We start from the raw sequence: 16,582 nt of genomic DNA on the forward strand, positions 1-16,582 counted from the left end.
ACAAAGACAGACACAGACCTCGAAAACAAGATGAAATTATCATTCGGCGCGATCGAACGGTGAGTCCCGCGTCGGGGGAAAGTTCTCGAGAACAAGGAGGAGTAACCGTTTCCCTGGATGGTCGCTCAAGAGCTCGAGAGCAACCAGAAATAAACAATCGAAGTTACGAACGCGACAGCTCACGGCTCCGCTCGGTATCTTCGGATCAATACCGAACCACTATCAGATACTCAAAAAAAGATAGCCAAAGAGCTCGATTCAAATTCGATCGAACTGTTGACACGATCGTCAGCGATGAAGAAGCCGGTGATTATGAGGATACGATGGTTGGCGTTATAGAAGAGGCAAAACGGAAGGCCGACCGCCAGGCAAAGCGGCCAATGAGGCGCAGCATCAACAGAAGTTATATTGATCCAGAGAGTCTCGATCAGTACGGTATCGAATGGAGGTGGGAGAGTGACGATGATTGGATCTTTATCAAGCAAGATCTGACCGAAGAACGGGAAACGGAGCTGAGGTCGCATACGAAGAGTCTGCACAGAAGCGAGGGCGTAAATCACACAATCATGACATCCACGAAGATGGGGATTCTATAGAGAAAGACGTTAATCCCAAGAAGCTGATGATTAAGCGCCTAGAGGAGAAGAGGAAAAGGGAGGACCTGGAGTTCGAGGCGAAATTGAGAGTGAGAATGTCTAAAGCTGGTAGGTACTACTCTTCTTATGTAGAAGATGTGGCTAACGAACTCCACTAAGGGTTCTCGCAGAGTCATATAGGAGACCTTGTCCGGACATTGACAGACCGGGACGAGGGTGTGGAGCTTGCACGCCGCAGCGACAAGCTAGCCATAGAGATTGCATACCAGCAACTCGATAAGCAATTTGAGTCCGAAGTACAGGAATTGCTTTGGGAAGCTGGGTGTCCGATCGATTTCTGTGAGCGGATACTGGGAGAGAACTTCAACAAGGAGGAATATAAAAGCCGTGATGCTATTAGCTTGACTCAACGATCTGGAGGTCTCAAAACGAGGACTTGGAGTGCTAGACCCAAACCGTCGCCTAAAGAGTCCCACACAGGACAGCAACCCAGCAAAGCACTTGAGAACAAGCGAGGTCCTTCCACAGCCAAGAAAGACATGTCTCCAAGTATGGTAGAGTTGTTGACAAGGAGATGAAAGCCACTTGCAGCAGTTCAATTCTAACTGGCGCCTGGTGCTGGATGCTAATATCATATTACTCGATAATCATAATAAGTTACTGAATCCCTTTAAATCGGGGTAATGTCTCTATCATGTCCAATCTCTTTCATAATTGATGGAAATGTTATACTAGGCGAGATCTATTGTGATTTGTGGCATCTGCCATTATTCCATCCCCCCCTGGCTGTGTCCCGAAGCCCCGAATACCCGCCTCAAATATTTTAACCACTGTGTAACTAACCATGGGTACTCGTTAGCTGAGTAATTTAGCTTTTGTCGGAACTCTTCCGTGTCTCTGCATTCACGGAATAGGAGTCTTACGCGCCCGTTTCTAGGACTTATAAGCTTCCTGTGCGCAGATTGCAGCCTCATCCCATCCATCTCAGCAGGGGTAGAGGTAGAATGGCGGCACAGGACGAGCTCGAGAAGTGCGACACTGAACCAACCCGCGCAATCGAGTTTTTCAACTTCAATATAGATTTAAGCTACGAGAAGCAACTCAGACGATCATTCTGGAAAGCGGGACTCTCGCATGAGTTGTGCAATAGAGTAATAGGGACTCATCGAGACAATGAACAGAAAAAGAGGGAGTTGCGCAAGTCAGGCAATGCATAGCTGCCAATCTTACGAGGGGAAGGACAACAGGCTGCCATACAACCTCAGCAGACTCAAGCACCCCAAGGCGAAGGACGGTGGGCCCAGCCTAAGAATGTCGCTACTAAGAGGTGGGACGATAATGACGGGGAATTATTGGAGGAAGCAGAATATTACAACAAGCGTATGTTGGAGCGTGCTCGTCCTGGTGAGGCCTACCTTGGCTTGCTGAAGGACTGGTCACTTATCGATCTACCTCCTGGCACACGCCTCGTAACAATACAAGGCGCGGGAGGTGCAGCGCAAAAGATAAGTTGGCAGCAATATAATGGCTGCCGAAGAGCGAAATTCTTTCCTCGAACAAATCCGGCCGGAAAATTGGAGACAGGACGAATGGACAGGATGACCAGACGGGATCAGTCAGACTTTAGCAATGATGACAATCCAGCAACCGCCCAAACCCATTCGAGTCCGAAGCAGCAGGACTTAGGCCAGGCCCAAAACGACCTCGGCTTCCCTACAGTTGAGCTCAAACAAGGTCAAGAAGCCAAATAGTATCCAGCAACAAGACGTTTTATTTCTCGTGTCCTAGTAACACAGAATCACTTCATTCGTCCAGGAAGGAAATGCGTACCAAAAGGCAAAGATTTGAACGTTCATTGATGAGGAGGAATGAACTGAGCTGAGCCACTTGGTACGGAGCCGACATCAGGTGGTTGCCCGCTTCCCAAAAAAAATCTCTTTCAAACCTTACCATTCAAGAACAGGAGAGGCAAACAAAACGCAAGACTGATGAGAAGAAGAGCCGGTAGTCACGAGACAAAACATTTGCGCAATCCGGTTTGCCGCACGATATGCAGATGAAGTTGGAAATTGTGAAGATTACGGAAATCGCGCCGAGTCGGTTCATCAAATTGAAGATAGGGGCCCAACGCCCGTGAATCGTAGTTTAGGTCGCCTACTCATATCGTCGACGTTCCAAACCAAAACAAGCCCGGTCCATAATCCTAACAGCCAAGCCGTGTAAATTTCAGGATCTTTATTCAAGTTGAAGTTCAAGCTCCCAATAACTCAAATGAGGCAGATCCGATGTCGTTGACAAGACCTACCACGCTACCTACGAGTGCAAGTCCAGAACTGCCCGTCCAGAACTGCCCTGATGGGACCTTCAATCTGACTATCAGATGTTTACGGGGGGAAGGGGGAGGGGGAGGCGACTGTGAATCCCTTGACATCTTGACAAATGTTTTCATTGAAATGTGTTCGTAAAAGGGTAAGCAGTGAGAGCAACAGCGATGTAGTCTGAATATAGTGTGTCCATTTGAATCAAACTGAATCAAATAAACCAAGACATATGCTTGACATATAAATTCAAAACCATGTTCAAGATAAATCAAATAAACATTTATAGACTTCACATTTTGTCAGGAAGGCCAAGAATAGTATTGTGCTCCGCAATGCACTAGAACTGCATCATTCTGTCCTTTTGGCGCAGTGGTCTGCCGAGGTTTGGGGCACCCTAAAACCATGTAATAGTACGAATAACCAAAAATGCTGTTTAGAAGAATGAAATCATAAACAAGTGGTTGACCAAAAGGACCGCGGCCCTCGGAGGGCCGTGAAATTGTTTATGTTTGACAATAAGGCTTCAACGTACTCCGTGTACAGGGTCAAAACTTAGAAGCCTCAAGAAAGCCATACCATTATACAATCTTTACCGTAGTATCACCCTATCCGCTCATCAGTACAGGCATCAGCCCTCCTTCGCGGATTTGTCCGAGTCAGCAGCACAGTGCAGTTTATGTAAGTTGATGAAGGATGTTCTTGAAACATCTGGATGCCGCAAGGCTGCCGAGGAGCACCGCAAGGATAGTGTTGCATTTGCTTAGCAGGAGCATAGGAGGGGCATAGCAGGAGCACTTGGCTGGCGCTGGCTTGGCACTACTTGCTATTTATCTTATCCCAACTTGTACGTAGAATTTAGCTTCTTCATCTACTACTCACAACACAATCATAACTCATACTCTTGCCATTCAACAGATAGGGATGGGAAGTACGAACTAGTCAACGAGACCAACATTACCATCAGTGTCAACACGCACGCACGACAACGAGGCAGATGAAGCATCTCTATCGCTATATCAATTGTTCATGACGTGCGGCTTGCTCGTCAAGATCATTTCAACAAAGAGGCGTATTCCAGCGTTCTGGGATATCGTCTCAAGGCGTATCTATGTTACAATTAGTACTTATAGACTAGGGTGATGTCAATTTATTCTAAAACTTTCCAAAGCTCTATGCTATTATAAAGTAATAGGCCAGAAGTTGTTCAACCATGTTCAGAGTTCAACTTTGTCCAAAGAAACTAACTCGACTAGCCTAGGAATATGGCTAATATTGTCAGTCTATCATACCTAAAAAAAACCCTTTCAGCCCTAATTACTATCTAGGTAAGACCAGGTCTTACCTTAACCAATTTAACAGAGGCTGCTAACATACGCTCTCTCTCCTTAACTTTCGTCTAGACTATCTAGAAGTTCCTGCTAACTAGTACTTTTACACAACAGCAGCTTAGCCTATAGTATATCTCTTAGCGTTTACCTTAACATCATTCTGGAGTAACAACTTCTGATATATGACTCCGATCTTAGTACCGTACTAGACCCAAGGCCCTCCGCCGCCACCACGAAATACAAGCACCAAAAGCTACCCCAATTTCATTTCCAGGTCCTGACGCCCCTGCTTCAATGCATTAGCTCCCGCTTAACCGCCCGCGCGTGAACCCTACCTCGTGTGGTGATGGCCAAGAGCTTTTACCGAATACGGGACCATAGCTTTAACATCGCTTACCACTTACGGAAATAGTGAGCCCCCGATGCACACCCAGTAAGATGAGATGTGTTTCAACTTCTGATAAGTTCTGAGTTGGATCTTAATATAAACATCTATGGGGGCCAAAGAGTCCGTACAAGAGATTGTGCTTATATGTTATTGGTGCTTTTGACGATGACAATTCAGGCTGACCGAGACGGCATGGAACCCATAGAACTCCTCATATCGTCAACGGGGTAGTGTAGAGTCTCGTGATAGTGAAGTATCATATAAGATAGTTCCTCCCTATGAAAATGGTTTTTCTGTAGTCGTAAACCTGTTGCGCTCGTTTGAACACTTCAGCATGCATTCTTTTAGATTTTTCACCCTTGTGGTGACCACGCTCCTTACAATACCTTCGTTATGTCAGGCCCTCGAGCTTCAGGAGATCCGCCCCCGGGGTTCCCGTGTCAGGGGATCAAACCGCATTGACAAGCGAGATATGTCAGTGTTAGAATTGAAGAGCACCGAGACCTTTCTCTGGGGAGCACAAGGTAAGTCGAGTCCCCACCACTCAGTGACGATACCAACTAAAATGCCTTCTAGACGGCTCTGATGCCACGCTTGGCAACTTGACGGTTTTCATGCCCGGCGACAATGAAAACATCTTATCCATGGAGAAGTTCGATGGAATGCTCACATCCGCCGAATGCAACGCGCAAGGCATGACGCTGGGATTCGAGGATGACTCGTCCTTTGCATATGCACAGAGAGTGTGGGACTGGGTCAACGGCGCGGAAAATCACACGTTTCTCATGGTCGCCGGCAAAGGTGACTGCGGGAACAACACTTATAGGATCCCGTACCTCGTCCATTCAATCGAGTACGACGAGGAGCGCAATATTGCTCGACTAAACGCAACGCAGGGGGAGTGGAAGGATCTTGCGCATTCGTACGAGCTTCGTGTTGGAAGCGTTCCAATGTCAAGCGATCTCGGTCTGACAAGGAGAGACTGGACTCAGGACGCCTCTATGGACATGTCTGCTGATCTTCAGTTCAAATCGAAGTTGAAGACTGGGCCTGTCTCTGGAGATCTCGTCTGCTATTCATGTTACACAGCAGGCAAGATGAAGTTCGAGTTTGTGATCAAAACCAAGTTCCAGATACCGGTAGGCCTGAAGTTTCGACTAAATCCTCAAGGCGTCAAGGCTTCAGCAGCCCTCAGCTTGAATGTGGCAAGTGATTTCAACTCAAAAGCGGAGGCGTTCAAAGAATCTATCGGCAAGATACCCCTAGCTGGCATCTCTATCCCCGGTGGTATCTTAACAGTTGGACCCGTGCTTGATATACAACTTGGAGGAGAAGTAACCGGCTTCGAAGGCTCTGTATCCATCAAGACCGGCGCCACGGCTACTTTACCCGAAACTGCTGTGCTCCAAGCAGACCTGCTCGACCCATCAAACAATGAGTTCTCATCTTGGACCCCAGCGATCAAGACAGATGATTTCACAATGCAAGCCAAGGTCTCCGCATCTATTAAGCTGTTTTTAGAGCCGGCTCTGAAGCTACAAGCTGAAGCTTTGGGTAAGATACCTTCTAAGCGTTGTGTGTTCCCGCGATGATCGGAAGCTAACTCAAGCGTTTTTTTAGGCCAGGGTATAGAAACCGGCATCGGGCTCAAGATGCCTTATGTTGAAGCCAAGGCAGAGGCAATAGTTTGTAAGAGACTTATCAGCGTACCAGCATGGCTTCAATGATACTGACACCTGTCCCAGCTCAGGGTGGAGGAGCTTGTGAGAAGGGTGATCAATATGAAGGCGCATTGAAGCTCCAACCCGCGTGGGGCTTCGAGATCAAGTTCCAAGCTGGTAAAATTGGTGGCAAGCAGCCTGTGGATGTTACCCTCGGCGTGAGTCCCGAAGTCCTCAGAACTTCTCAGCCTTGCTTGGGACTTTGACTGATTTGAGGGATGTTGGAACACCAGTCCGCTTCCATGCCAATCGGCAAACCACTCTGCTTTCCTTGGGACATAGAAAAGGCTGGGAGCCCGAGCAGCCCAAGCGGCCCCAGCAGCCTCCCCGCGCCGTCAACCTCACCAAGCACCATCGATCCCAAGCCTACCCCTTCGGGCGGTAGCCCGGGCGGAAACTCCTGCACAGTCAAGACGACCGGAAAGACGGGCACATGCACAACGACGGCTCAATGTAAGAGCTCCGGCGGCAACTCTACCCCTGGGTATTGTCCCAATGATCCTTCAGACGTTCAGGTAAGTTTCTTTGCATATTGCAACTTTGCATCAGGAAGAAGTGACCGATTCTCGTAGTGCTGTACCTCTACTTCACAGGAACCACCCAAGCCAGGACCATCAAATTCAAGCAACACGTGTACGGTCGCCGCCACGGGCCTCACTGGCGAGTGCATCTCCACGAGCTCCTGCTCATCGTTTGGCGGCAAGTCCACGGCGGGTCTGTGCCCGGGAGCGGCAGATATCCAGGTACGTGTTGATCGGACTACTTCGCGCAAGGGTGCGCCATTGTTTTCGGTGTCCGTTTGCTGACTTGCTCGAATAGTGCTGCACGTACGATAGTTGTAGAGTCGGAGCGAAGAGCGGACAGTGCATCCCCACAGGGACTTGCAAGGGCACGTCGACACCCGGATTCTGCAAAGGTGGAGATAATATTCAATGTTGTACTTGACGATCGAAGGCACTTTACAAGCGAAGACACAGCACGTAGTCCAGGTCGTCTGAACTCACTCCTGGTCGGTTGAAATCAATAATCCATTTGGCTTGGACGGCAGCGCCTTGTCTGTTTCAGGCAGGCTTGAGACCATGTGCAATTTGATACCTGAGCATAGGTTTTCGCTCTTGGCTTGTTGGTTTATGACGGTGTAGCTGGTATGGTTGACAGCATGTTTGCATACGATATTTCTCCTCAATTCTGGCAATCTGTGCAGTATAAGAGTAACACTGATTTTCTTTGTGACTTAGCCGGGAGTCCCACTGAGGCACAAGATACTGAGCTTCAAAGAGAGAACAAGGGAGGCTCCTGTGAAAGCCAAATAATGAGAAGTACTGCCTGGTCTCCAGTCCAAATAAGAGACTTCATAAATCAGGTAGTAATGTCACATCCTGTTTGACGTCTCACCTCGAAATTCAGCTCTCTCTCGCAACACGAAGATAGCTCAAACTGAGTAGGCAGCCAGGCAATCGGATAATATAAGAGGAACTGCTGCACTTGAAATAGACGCGTGAGTAGCTGTTACCTAGTAGTGTCTGTACTCAATTATCAAAGCATCATTCCTCCTCTCACCTCGTCAGCATGGCGGTTCGTGTGAAATCCTATTTGGACTGCGTTATCGTGATAGTCTTCCTGCTGGAGCCACAGAAAGCGAGCAAACGCAGAAAGGAAGAAAGGCAAAATGAAGCCCTCGATTAGTCCGTATTCAATCTCGTCTGATCGTCCCAAGGTGCAAAAGTAAACTATGCAGAGACAATCGAGACTCATTTCTCCCACATTTAAAACGAGTCAACCAAGTCGACAACAGCGTGTATGGCAGAGAACTCCCTCAGTCCAAAGGAAAAGTATCGTAGCCCATCATCTCTCCACCCCTCAGCTACTGTGTCAACCTGCCATAGTGCTCTCCAACCTCCACTTATCTGACCTCCTTCAACTTGGTCCCACAAACATCATCTGTCCATCAAAGGAAGGTGATACCGCTCTGAATTCGAAAGTGCGAAACTGAGGTGATACAAGCGTGTATCAGTGTTCCAAACGCCTTGCGCCGTGTGGTGTGGTGCTCATTTCCAGTAAAATAAAGTGCTCGCTTTTAAATGTACATGGTTGCTCGAGAGGCCAACTATACCTGAATGCTTGTATGTCTAAGTGACAAATGCTTGTGAACAAGTCAATGCTTCGATGAAGAGGTAGCGGCAACCCGCTATATGAACAACACAGCGACTGATCGTAGATGTGGATGCTCATTAGCGAAACGTGGATAAAGAATCGAAAACGCTTGTGACGCTATGCAATCCCGGCGCCGGAGTCTTGAGAATTCTGGTTGAGGAAAAAGGTATGAGAAGATTCCAGAGCATCTTCGCACATTAGAAGAAATGAGTGTACACTTTGGAAGATTCATGGACTTCCATTTCCTGTGATAACGTTAGGCTGAACCGAAGAACCAAAATCGAATCAACGTACCATCTTAAAAGTATTAAGTTCTTCTTTAATCTGTTGTGCGAGCATCGGGGTCAGCCGATTGCAGGTGGCGATGTCACCTCGTCGATCATACTCCATACTTGGCCAGGTGTCGTAAAATTGAATGCGAGGACTGAAGGAGATATTGCGAACCAGAGAGCTTTGCGGGGTCATCGGTGCACCAGGAGCATCGAGTGCGGCGAATTGTGTGATTGATGAGAAGTAGTCAGAGTCGCTACCTTCGATGGTGACAGAATCAGTCCGACGATGGCCTGAACGCGGCGGCGCCCCATCACTAGGAGTGCTCGGTTCACTCGAGTTGGGAGAATCGTTGACACGCGGGATTTGAGGAAGGCTGAACTCAGGAACCCGATATGCCCGGGGTGTGGTAGCAGGAGAAGATTGACTAGAGTCATTCCGCTTCAGGATGCCCTTCTTCACAGCGGCGAGAACTTCGGCACGCTCCTTCTCTCCACCCACTATACTTCGGCGAGAACGAGTATCATTCGACAGTCTACCAGTGTCGACGGAGGTGCCGGCATCAATCGAATTTCGTTCAAGCTTTGGAAATCCAGTACCACCACCAACCTGATCATGTGGATTCAGATTGATGTTGACCTTTTCCCGTTCTGCTTCCACCGTGACCATTGACACTTGAGCGGTACCAGCAGCGGGCCCATCTGCTGCTGGGACACCAATGACAGATTTGGGACGAAAGATACCCACAATGGACCTAGTAGATTTTTTGACACCCTTTCCCATCTTTCTCAGCATAACTGATGCGGATGAGGCAGATGATTGTATGGAGAGGTTGTCAGTGGACCCGGTAAAGAAATTACCCTGGCCAGAGTAGATGCTCTCGCCCAAACCTCCGGCTTCTTGTTTTTGTGCAATCTTGGCCTGCTCGGGATCCATCTCGTCTTCAAACTTAGAATTCCGTTTGGAAATTTGGTCTGTTATGACATTTTGATCACTGTTGTTGTATGCCGATGCTCGTCGAAGCTGGTTGGCGCTTCCGAAGGAGAAGGCCCGTCGCAGTTTTGACTTCTTTTTGGCATCTTTGTTGATTGCTGCCAGCTGCTGAGCAGCTGGGCTTTCCTGTTTTGGCTGTGCTGATTGAGAGAGCCCTAAGTTTTGTGATTCTTGAGGTGCCGGCGTCGGCTGTGAAGAGGCATCATTTGTGGTTGAAGGTCTAGAGAGAGGTGAAGGATTGGTCAATCGTTTGCTGGCATCGCTTCGTGGAGGGACATTGACAAGCTTGACGTCCTGCTTTGAAATGGAGTGAGCATGCATAGGGCCGGCAACAGCAACGCCTGTCACGAGGCCATGTTCCCTGCGTGTCTACTAAAGTCAGCTAGAATATCGAGGATGGTAGGAGTATGAACATACAGAATATTGACTGGTGGATCTCGTAGACCTGGTGGATGAAACACTGTCGGAGCTACCATGGTGAGCATGGGATGACACTGGTCGCTGTGTTTCGGGACTTTGCCGCCTCTCTCTAGTCTCGCCACGATTAGCATGTATCTGAGGAGATAATGTCTGTGATGAGGACTTTGACATATCCCCCGCAGCTTCAAAGCTGCCGAGGCTTCGGCGACGATATCTCTGAGCAAGCTCTGTGTTGCTGTGAGGTCTTGGCAGATTCAAATCATCTGTACTAGCATTTCTCGTTTGCCCGGGCCTATCACTTCTCATTGTTTGTGATGTTCGGGCTGATGAACCATTTGGCGTATGACTTTGACCACTATAGAGATGCCCAACAGCAAGCATACCAGAGCCAGATGGCGATGCAGATGCAGACGCAGCCTGGATTCTGCTTGGTCCACTGTTGTTAGAGGGGTCGACCTGGGGGCGGCTGGCATTCCTATATCTGTCGGGCGATGGCTTGGGAGAGGTGAGTGAACCAGTCAATTGCGTTGAGCCTGAAGGGGAGACACCCAATGTGGACTTGGGCCGTGCAGGAACATCTACGGAAGTTTCTCTAGTCATGATTGATGCATCGTCCATTGATTTTTTGCTTGGCTGCAGGGAATTGGAAGAAGAGGAGGATGTTGATAGGGGCGAAGAGGTCGCAATACGTTGTCGAGGAGACAACGTAGATCCTCCAGACAAAGGCTGCTGATTGCCAGCTACTAAATTTGGAGCGGACAGTGTACGGTTCTGGGGTCGAAAATGTGGCGATCCAGCGTTTTGTAAGAAAGCAGCGTTATTGGTGAGCTGAGGAGTACTTGTAAATGCATATGGAGCCACGAGACCAGAGGACAATCCCCGATAACTGCCAGCGTTCGAGGAAGAAGGGAGTCTTGGCATTTGTTGACTTCGAGAAGTAGAATGCTGCTGTTGAAAAGAGGCTCCCGAGGAGGAGGGCCGACTTTGAAGCATTGTCACCGTTGATGTCTGTTGTGGGTATGCTTGAACCAAGGCAGCCATCTCTTCTGATTGTGCTCAGCCTTCCAGGCGTGAAGTGTAGAGCTCGGAGGACTCTTAGGCAAGCGAAAGTGCTGTACGAAGTTTGGTATACAAGCAACAAGACGATGGGAGGATAACCTATACAAGAGGTAAATCAGCGAACACACTCTCAGGGAAGAGGGACAGGCTGATAGCAACAAGAACAAGGGCTTCCAATTGTAGCAGACCAAACGATCGAGTGATGAAGACACGACTTCAGTCAAATAGCAGGCGGCCGAAAGGGCTCTCCGAGTGCATACCTTGAAGCTCTATTAGTTTGAATTTACTAGAAACTTATCCAAAAGAGTGGCGACAACTTGAAGAGAAAGAATTGAACCCGAATGAATCGAAAATGAGATAAGACGAGGCTCGGTTGGACGACCGGTAGAAACGAAGGTTGATTAATGCATGCAATTACCTCTCTAAACGAACGGGGGCTGCTGAGGGGTTTCCACAGGAACCTCTCCTACAGTCAATGGAGATAGACACTCGACGAAAATCAGTCGTCGGCGATAGCGGGAAGGGAAGAGAGGCAAGCCCAAAAAAATGAAATGTCGATTGCTGACGCTTGTTGGGAGGAAGGTGTGCTTGGGTCTCAGGAGAGATAGAATTGACGGTCATAGCCTGGCCTAGCGAAAGTGCCAGGAGCGTGTCTACGCCGATCTTGCCTTAGCCGCAGGAATGTGTGGTTGCTACTATCCTTGCCTCGCACGGGTCTTACGGCAAGAGGACAGTGTAAAAGAATGCAGATCCAAGGAGAAGATAAGCTAAATTGACATCCAGCAGAGAGCAGGCCTACAGACACACGATATCTACATGACAGTGAAGGTGAGGGATGGCCTCTGGCTCTCTGGCTGGCTGGCTGGCTGTCTGGCTGGCTGTGGGGGTTTATGGACCATTGACGCATAATTTCAGGATTTGCTGCCCCGAGTTAGGGGAGGGGGATTCTGAGTTTGAGGTACCGCAGGCTGTGGCCAGGCCTGCTGGGCCTTGAACCTTAGGGTTATCAGGCTGGAATGATCTGTTGCCTCTAACTAACACGCATCAGGTAATCAGGCGAACGCATATTTTAGTGATGCTACTTAGACTTTGAGCTAACGGAGATCCACTGCTTAGCTTCTGTTACATTTGCTGGCCCGTTACACGCGCTCTCTACTATATCATGCAGCAAAGTGGGTTCCAAGGTGGTATTATTACCAGCTGGATACCAATCAATCCAGTGCTGCCTCCGTGTTTTCAGTATTTGATAGCGCGTCTTCTCCCTTTCCCTCACCTGCACTTTCACTTCTTCTGACTGCGCCGCATGCATGACTATCCTCCTTTGAGCCGATGATTTCGCCCATGTAGCATCCCGATCTCGATTTTGCAGGGATGTGACTGGCCACTATTTGCCTGAACTTAGACACATCTAACTATTTTGAGATCGACTTGCTTGTTGACGGCTTGCATCAATATGCATTTCACCACTGGCGGGAAAATGGAGCCACTCAGGAGGAGTCGTCAATCTGCTCTTCGTGTTGGCATGAGATTGAAGATAAATCGTACCTCAGCCGGGCTGCCTCTCTGTCTTTCTAGCCTCCCTCTACGCCAACATCAACTAGCATCAGGCAATCAGTATTTGGTTAATGATTCAATTGGGAAGTATTACCGGGACTGACAAAGTGGGGAGAAGCTTGAATGAATGTCCATGGCGCTGGAGCTGGAAAGGATTTTGGTAACACCTGAACTAAACACATCTTGACGCACTAGTTAAAGCGATTGACCTAGTTGGGGGGGCAGGTCCCCCTAGGCATGTCAGCAATCAGATGTCAAGCAGTAATAAAGTGGTCGCGTCATGAATGTGTTCTTCCTTAGCATCCATTGTGAGTGTCAGCATTTGTATCATTGCTTTCAGTTCTGTCCACTGCTGCGTTGATGCTTGCAGATTTGGACCGGATGTCAGGAGAGCCAATCATCCTGGCCGGAAATGCAATTATGTTGCAGCGTGTAACAATACCAAAATGTGACAACGTGCCCATACTTAGGTAAGCAAAGAGCTAACGCAGCCAAATTACTACTACGTACGTATAGGCATCCCACGTCAAAGACCCTGAGACTCGAGGGGCACCTACTAAAGTTACGACTACTAGGAAGAGGTTGCAGCTCATACTAGTCAGTATCTCAGCTACCATCGGAAAGGAGTGGCGCTCGTGGGAGCAGCATGTGCTTGCAGTGCACAGGGGCAACAACTTGCTCTCAGAGTCACAAATATTGGGACAGTCCATCTCATTCATGACAAGTCTATCCATGGATCGTCACGGTTAGTCCTGCCGCTATCAAAATGGGTTTGCGACATGGATTAAAAACATACCAGAGTTTTGTCGTGATGTTCCTAATGATAATCTTCCTGTCCTGCAGAGACAGGAAGAAATGGCAATAGCAGATGGATGACCAAACGGCCTAATACCCTACCAGGAAGGGTTAATTGGTCCCATTGCGCGTCACCATGTAAACTGCCTTCGAGCAGCATCCAACCAATCATGATTAGGTCGGAGTCCATCAATTATGTAGACTGGTGTAGACTGGTCTGAGAGAGGTTGGTGGTGACGCGTCCTCTCTGCGACCACTTTGACCTTGTTTGGTTCCTAGCCATCGTCCATTGATCAATGATACCCTGATGTCTGAGGGTGTCGGGCTTAGACCCCACATCATCTGTAAAAATGATTGCTGGATACTAGTAGTGGGCCAATGCCCCGAAAGTTACGGCAAAGCCCCCGAAGGACAGGGGTTTGAGTTGCTAAACCACGACAAATCTCCTGTTTGAGCTTGTATTTATTACGTACTTTAGACTCCGAGGCTGGCCTTCCATTTTCTTGGTGAATAATGTTCTCGGGAAATGGTGATAGACGAGAAAGCCGGTACATTCTGAAACAAGCGAGAAGTGCGCTCGTCAAGTTTCGGATGCAATTCAAGAAAACAAAATTTCATCCATGTATCGTGGTTGCGGTTCCGACTTTTCTACTGACCGTTTTTTATCATGCAAGGCAGGGATCAATGTGCTTGGTCAAAGCAGTCGCTAGGAGCATGACCGTTTATTCGAGCCGGCGCTGAGCTTCTCGGCGGCATTAAATGATCTTTGCCAAATTTACTTTTCTCCATATTTAAATGTCGCAACGATCGTCCTGTCCAGTGTTGAGGCCCCCTTCATACGCTATCCTTGGTCGGTTCAGGCCTGCTGGAGCATGTCAATGCGAACGAGTCAGGACCAGAGATAGTACTAATTCATCGTTCGTTGATGGCAAGGATCCAATCTCTTGGCCAGCTTGCCCCAGTTCAAAAAGGAGTCCTCCTGATCTACAAGATCCAGCCATTGAACCTAATCTTTGAAAGTCAAATCCGATCCCTAACCAACGTCATTGGCCAAAGACTGCAACATTATCTCCCCTGAAGACAGTACGGCTGGCCGCCCCTCAACCATGAAACCAAGCTTCGTGGTCATGGGACCTCTCAGACGGCTAATCACAACGACTTGTATGGTTTGGGGCTGAACGTGGTGGAGCCTGGGAAAGTACGCAGACCAATATTTCTAATCTGTCTGTCTTTCTCACATGTCAACCAACATGACTGTTCCTGGAACTGGAAACCAGCCGGAGTTCACCGTAACTTAGCCAATGGGTATCTGTCCAATCGGATCTTCCCGAGCCCTCGGAATCTTCTTGGCAAACCGGTTTATCATCAATGACATTGCGATCTCTTGCCAACGCTTTTCCTACATAATCTAGCATGTACCACCCCTGAGAGCTAATTTCTGCCAGTAGCTTCGCAAAACACGCGTCAGTTTTTCGACCAGACGTTCGCAAGCTTGAGCCTCTGAGGAGATCCCGGAACGTCCTCATAAATAATGCACCCTCACTCTGCAGATGGAGACAAAAATGGTCCTGCGAACCGTCTGCCTACAACCAGGTTCGGCAGTATTTGTCCTCTGTACGATATGCCGCTCTTTCTAAGATTTTGCTTTGGACGGAAAAGGCACGTACATGACATTATGGCCATTTGAGGACGCACCAGAAACTCATATGTGGTGAGGTGGCTAGCCTTTGGATGCCTTGGACATATTTCGTGCATTCAGAGACCCTCCCGGGAGTACCACGGCAGCTTTGCTTCCATGCTCGACTTTCCATGCATGTCGTCCTACGCTTAATGCATTCTTCACCGCTGTTCACGTGCTACTTAAGAGATGCAACGGATATTCGAGTCGTTCAAGCTATTCGAAAACTGTATGCATAGTATTGTGCATGTTGCTGGGATACTCTGCCTTCGAGTGCTGAATTCTCCCGGAGATCGGAAGAGCAGGTCATTTAGGCTGTTCGAGATGTGGGTGTTTGCCGTGGTTCTAACTATCGCTCACTTCGGATTGACTGAAGTCTTGGTCTCAACGTGAGTGGGAAGGACCGATCATGAGTATTATCGCTATTTGGTCATAGATCAGCTGTACAGAGTCTCGCCGAAGATCGATTGCTGAGGTCATAATTTAGCGGCAGACTGGTTGTGGCATTCATTTCTCTGATGTCGCACAATGGCTATCTTGGGACCCGATCCTTCATCCCGTGTCGATATGCTTTGCTAAAGCACAAGGATTGCGGTCCAGGCTCGACTCGAGAAGCACCGACGTGAGGTTGACTGTATAAAATACTGGCAACGTGACCTATCTGAGGTTAATGAGGCTTTGGGAAACTAGATCAAAAGGCGTATGATTTTTTCGGGACGATGAACTAATCATCAACAAGCATGTTCGCTTGAGCGCCAGAAGATCCAAGCCACTGGTGATTCTGCGAAGCTGATCACACTGTGATGAAATATTCGAAGGGTCGGTGAGTGATCAAATCCAAACGATCTCCCCTGTTCGACAACATCCTCCTGCTGGTACACCTTGCCAAGTTCTGCGCCTACCTCTCGTTATGCAGAGTATGCCCTGAGCGTAAGAGCACACACTTGGTCACCCATCGACTTCCAACCAGTGGCTAGCTTTACTCAGGTAATCTGGGTTTGCCGACTACACGACCAAGAACAGAGAACTTCGCCTCGATATAACCTATTTTGGAGATGGCTGCCCGTTGACACTCTTCTCATCACTACCTTCTTCTCCTGCCTATATTCAATTTTTTCTCTTCTTGTTGAGGGCCACTTCCGTTCCGTCCGTGCAGTCTCGCATCTAGTGATTCTCGTTATCCCAGCTCTGACATGGGTCGTACTATTCCTGAGAGCGTATTCTTCGAATGCGTGTTGGCGAGGAGGAAGAAAGGGACAAGCTCTCTGTAAATGTCTTGGTTAACAACGCAGCTTTTGACAAGCA

General features: G+C 48.5%; 3 protein-coding genes across 3 annotated transcripts; 2 read left to right on the plus strand and 1 right to left on the minus strand.

Annotated features, from left to right (window-relative positions):
- Positions 1 to 30: 30 nt before the first annotated feature.
- Positions 31 to 2,347, plus strand: EPUS_02802 (uncharacterized protein; the record flags this gene model as incomplete). Its single annotated transcript, XM_007803562.1, has 5 exons — positions 31 to 59; positions 293 to 531; positions 639 to 704; positions 756 to 1,145; positions 1,836 to 2,347. The coding sequence occupies 5 exons, from the start codon at positions 31 to 33 to the stop codon at positions 2,345 to 2,347; spliced, it is 1,236 nt and encodes a 411-aa protein (XP_007801753.1).
- A 2,620-nt stretch (positions 2,348 to 4,967) lies between these two features.
- On the plus strand, positions 4,968 to 7,372 carry EPUS_02803 (uncharacterized protein; the record flags this gene model as incomplete). The annotated part of the gene is made up of 7 exons (XM_007803563.1): positions 4,968 to 5,157; positions 5,210 to 6,187; positions 6,254 to 6,322; positions 6,379 to 6,512; positions 6,588 to 6,869; positions 6,948 to 7,128; positions 7,191 to 7,372. The coding sequence occupies 7 exons, from the start codon at positions 4,968 to 4,970 to the stop codon at positions 7,370 to 7,372; spliced, it is 2,016 nt and encodes a 671-aa protein (XP_007801754.1).
- A 1,333-nt stretch (positions 7,373 to 8,705) lies between these two features.
- Positions 8,706 to 10,791, minus strand: EPUS_02804 (uncharacterized protein; the record flags this gene model as incomplete). Its single annotated transcript, XM_007803564.1, has 4 exons — positions 8,706 to 8,753; positions 8,803 to 10,132; positions 10,189 to 10,300; positions 10,575 to 10,791. 4 exons carry the CDS (start codon positions 10,789 to 10,791, stop codon positions 8,706 to 8,708), a joined length of 1,707 nt encoding a protein of 568 aa, XP_007801755.1.
- Between the last annotated feature and the right edge of the window lie 5,791 nt (positions 10,792 to 16,582).

This window comes from Endocarpon pusillum, assembly GCF_000464535.1.
Source record: "Endocarpon pusillum Z07020 unplaced genomic scaffold scaffold2538, whole genome shotgun sequence".
Classification (NCBI taxonomy): Eukaryota; Fungi; Ascomycota; class Eurotiomycetes; order Verrucariales; family Verrucariaceae; genus Endocarpon; species Endocarpon pusillum.